Source organism: Pteropus vampyrus, unplaced genomic scaffold (assembly GCF_000151845.1).
Source record: "Pteropus vampyrus isolate Shadow unplaced genomic scaffold, Pvam_2.0 Scaffold671, whole genome shotgun sequence".
Lineage (NCBI taxonomy): Eukaryota > Metazoa > Chordata > Mammalia > Chiroptera > Pteropodidae > Pteropus > Pteropus vampyrus.
The window spans coordinates 352467-356652 of NW_011889452.1; the positions used below are offsets into that span (position 1 = coordinate 352467).

General features: G+C 46.2%; 1 protein-coding gene across 1 annotated transcript in view; it reads right to left on the bottom strand.

The window, feature by feature from the left end:
• Positions 1–1742, bottom strand: part of CNGA4 (cyclic nucleotide gated channel alpha 4) — a 6726-nt gene extending 4984 nt beyond the window's left edge. The window contains exons 1-3 of the mRNA XM_011385188.2: positions 1342–1742; positions 1110–1211; positions 824–930 (exon numbers count right to left, since the gene is read on the bottom strand). Coding sequence (XP_011383490.1) covers positions 824–930; positions 1110–1211; positions 1342–1403 — 271 coding nt within the window. The 5' untranslated portion in view covers positions 1404–1742. The remainder of the gene's footprint in view (positions 1–823; positions 931–1109; positions 1212–1341) is intronic.
• Between the last annotated feature and the right edge of the window lie 2444 nt (positions 1743–4186).

The following is a 4186-nucleotide window of genomic DNA, read 5'->3' on the forward strand; positions in this document are numbered from 1 at the left end:
GTGGCGAAACCCATGACAGCCAGCAAAAAGTCGCCCACCATGAAGAGGTACTCCTCCTCCTGTGCTGGCAGCGGCGTATCACCCACGGTGGTCAGGATCAGCGTGGAGAAGTAAAAGCTGTAGAGGTACTGGCGCCGCAGGCGCTCAAAGCCAGGCTGTGCAGGGTCCGGGTACACCCAGGCATCACGTCCGAAGCCCAGGTACCGGGACAGGGCAAAGTAGAGGCAGCTGTTCCAGTGAATGACCACGAAAATGTAGAGCATCAGCTTGGTGATGCGAAAGGCGTTTGGGTAAGCTGTGCGGGTCTCTGTGCGGTCAAAAGCCTCAAAGAGGCGGGGTACACGCAGAAAGCGGTTCAGCCTCAGCATGGGCGTATGCGGGCCCAGCTGCACATAAGCCACATCTGTGGGCACCAGCGAAGCCAGGTCCAAGAAGAAGCTCCAGGTGCGAACATAGCGACTAGAGATCCTACCCTTGTCCATCACTAAGATGCCCTGTTCCAAGAATCCTGAGGAGAGGAAGGGGAAGACAGGTGGGGTCAGCTGTGCGATGGGGTCAGGTATGGGGCTGAGTTAGGGCACCTGCTTGCTCCAGGGCAAGTTTGGGCAGGGTAGGGTAGGACAGGAGACAGTTACAGGGACAGAGTGGGGGCAGGTATAACCCTATTCCAGGATTTCTGGGGTGCGTATAAGGGATGTTGTCAAGCATAGAGGCATGTGAAAGTGCTATTGCGGGGAGGGGGGGCGGGTCACTTTCTTGTTATTAAGAGGCTCTCTCTAGAAAGGAGACTGGGAACAAAGAGTCAGTCCTGGGACTCACTGACCTGTGTGAAAGTGCACCACGATGTCCAGTAGGTATAGCAGATCACTCGTGTAGTCCAGCACTAACCAGGCCACGAGATAACTGTGCTGCAAGTCGGGAAAGCAAGCTCTGCATGGGGGAGGGGGAGACAGAACGGATTGGCTTAAGGGCACCCTCTGTGTGTGTGGCAGTCTCCCCAAACTACTGAGCACTCCCCAGTGGGCCCTTCCTTAGGCCCTGCCCCTCTCCTGCACCTCACTCTTTAGCCCTTGTCTCTGCTAAGTCCCTTCCCTTAGCTCCCGCCAAACCTGCACACGATGATGATGAGGTTATACATTACTGGGAAGACCATCGTGTTCAGCCACCAGTAGTAGTAATCCCCAGATGGGTCCAGGACAGGCAGAGACTTCCTGTGGGCAAGAGGGGAAGTAGTCTTTCATTTATTCATCATTAAGTGTTGAGGTTGTAACTGGGGCCATGAAGAGGAATCAGGCTCCATTTAGTGAAATAGATCTGACACAGGAGACCAGGATCTCTCACCTGGCCTTGGATGGGGCAGGGGGGCTGGACTCTGTCGTCTTTACTTTGTTGTCCTGGCTCATGGTTCTGTGTCCTGGTGCCTGGGTATAAGATATCCAAGGCCTCTTTCTGTAGGTGGCTTCAGGAGGTAGAGGTTAATGCTCGACTGCCTGGTTAGGCCGCTCTTGGTCACCAGCTGCAACTGCTTTGTCTTTGGCTTCTGAAGCTCTTAGCAACACAACCAGGGCCAGTACTACTGAAGGGGTGGAGGCAGTGTGGCTCTAGCGCCCTGCCCTGTCTCCCAGGGCCTAGGCTTACACCTACCTTGCTAAACATCTCTAATGAGGTCCCTCGAGAAGGTGGGGTACATACCTCAGAGATATGGCTGGGCCTTGTCTCTCCCAGCTTCCCTCCCCCATAAACTGAAATACATAGGGGTCTTCTACTCAGGAGATCTGGGTGACAGTGTAGGCTCAGAAATTCATTCTGTTATTTCGTGCAAGTTCCCTGCTTGGACCTCATTACTTATTAACAACTATTTACTCATTTGTGTCAGGTGCTGTACTAGTAGTCTCCAGGGACAAAGAATACCTGTCACATCAGATATGAGCTGTATTTTCATTATCTGCACCCTGTCTTACAACCACACCACCTTATCTCATTCCTTTGGTGTTTTTGACCCATTCCCTTCTTGTTGCCTCTAGTATCGGATCCTACCAGCTAGTCCATGCATTTTCTGGATCCTGAACCTCTTTCAATTTTCCCTTTCTGTGAACATGCTTAAATCTCTTTCATACCAAAACAAACCTCAAACCTAAAAAAATTTCCCTAAACTTGATATCCCTTTCACTACTATCGTCTTTTTCAGTCAACAAGTCGTAATCAGAACAACTGTATGTGCCAGGCCAATATTGCATTAAGTATTTGGGGTAAAAAGTGAATGAAAGACACTCCTTGCCTCTAGAAACTCACAATCTGGTAAGGGAAATAGTTGGGTATATAGGTAATTACGCATCAGTCTGACAGGTACTCTATTAGGTGTACACACAGAGGGCTATTACAGTACATAGGAAGGGTCTCAACTAAGCCTGGGTATTATAGGATGTATAGGAGTTAGTCAGGTATAGAGACGGGAGAGTGAAGAGCAGTAGAGGCAAAGTGCATAAAGTATGCAAAGCCATAAAGACCTCAAAAAGCATGGGTGACTAGGGGAACATCAGTTGTTTTTTGTAGGAAACCTAAGGGGCTCGTGGTGAGAGATGAGGCTGAATAGTGGGTAGAGGATAGCTCATGGAGAGCTTTGCCAGCCCTGTTACAAAGCTAGGATTTTATCTAAAGGCAATGGAGAACTTGTGAAGTGTTCTGCACAGTTAAGTGATATGGTTAGTCTTTGTTTTTGGATAGTTTCTTGGAAAGAACATCTATAGTCCCCAACATTTTATACTAATTTTTAAAAATTCTCTTTTCTCATGGCTTCTGTGACACAATAATTTCTTGGTTTTCTGTTTATTTTTTTTCTTAGTCTCTCCTATAAGCTTCTCTGCCCATCCCTCTGTGTTGGTGTTTGCTAGGATTCTGTGCTAGGCTTTCCCTCTTTCCATCCTTCTAACTTTCTCTGGCCAGTCTCGGTCACCCGCAGAATTTTCTTTCCCATTTGATGACTTCCAAGAACTCTCTCTGAGCTGTAGACCTATCTATGCCACTAACTGCTCACTAGCTGTCCCTGCTAGCCCACAGTTAGCTTCAGCCGATTGGGTCTATAAATGAGCTCATTATCTCCCCCAACTGCTCTTTCTATTATAATCCCTATCTTTGACCTTTTAGCCAAAACAGCAAGCACCAGTATTTATTATTTATCATCATTATTATTGTATGATATCGTGACAGCTTTTAAGAACAGTCACAAATTCTTTGAGACTCCTTCTTCGTGACTGTTTCAACCAAAAGAGTATAGCAGGAGTGATGTGTGTGACTTCTGAGTCTAGATCACAAAAGGCCATGCTTGTTGTGTGGAAGCTTCCTCTGAAGATGACCCCTCTTGGAAACTAGCCATCATGTTGTGAGAAGTCCAAGCCATAAGGAGCAGTCATATGTCTGTACTCTGTTTGACAGCACCAGATGGATCCAGCTTTTGAGCTGTCCCTGTCCAGGTATCTGACATGTAAATAAAGAAGCCTCCAAGTGATTCCAGTCACCAGCCTCAAGTAACCCCAATGTGTGTGAGCTTCCTAGATGAGGCTCCAGACATCATGGAACAGATACACCATTCCTGCTGTGTTTTGTTAGAATTCTCAGACTATCTGAGCTTAATCAACTGGGCATTATTTTATACTACTAAGTGTGATGGTTTGTTACACAGCATAATAACCAGAACAAACATACATACATATAGAAAAGTACACATTTCTTAAATATAATTTGATGAAGTTCACAAAGTGAACACACCCATGTAACCAGCGCTCACATCAAGAGTCCCACTCTGCTCATTTTCAGTCATTATTCTTTGGTACCTGATCTCTGTCGGTGTCTTCAGCCTCACCTTATAGTGTTTCCTCTGCATATTTCCTAGGTTCAAGACAAGCTGTACGAATTGTAATTCCCAGAGCATCCCTTACATGTTGTCCATTCTTCTTGCCTTGGTATGTGCTGATCATTTAGACTGAAACTTCCATTTCCTTTCCTTTTTAAATACTTTTTCTTTTGAACTAATTTTAGGCTTTTGGATAAGTTACGAAAACAGTATGAAAAGTTCTTGTAAACTTCTTACCCATGTTCCCCAGTTATCATCTTATATAACCAGAGTACGATGATCAAAACCAGGGAATTAACATGGATACAATACTTTCAACTAAACTACAGACCTTAT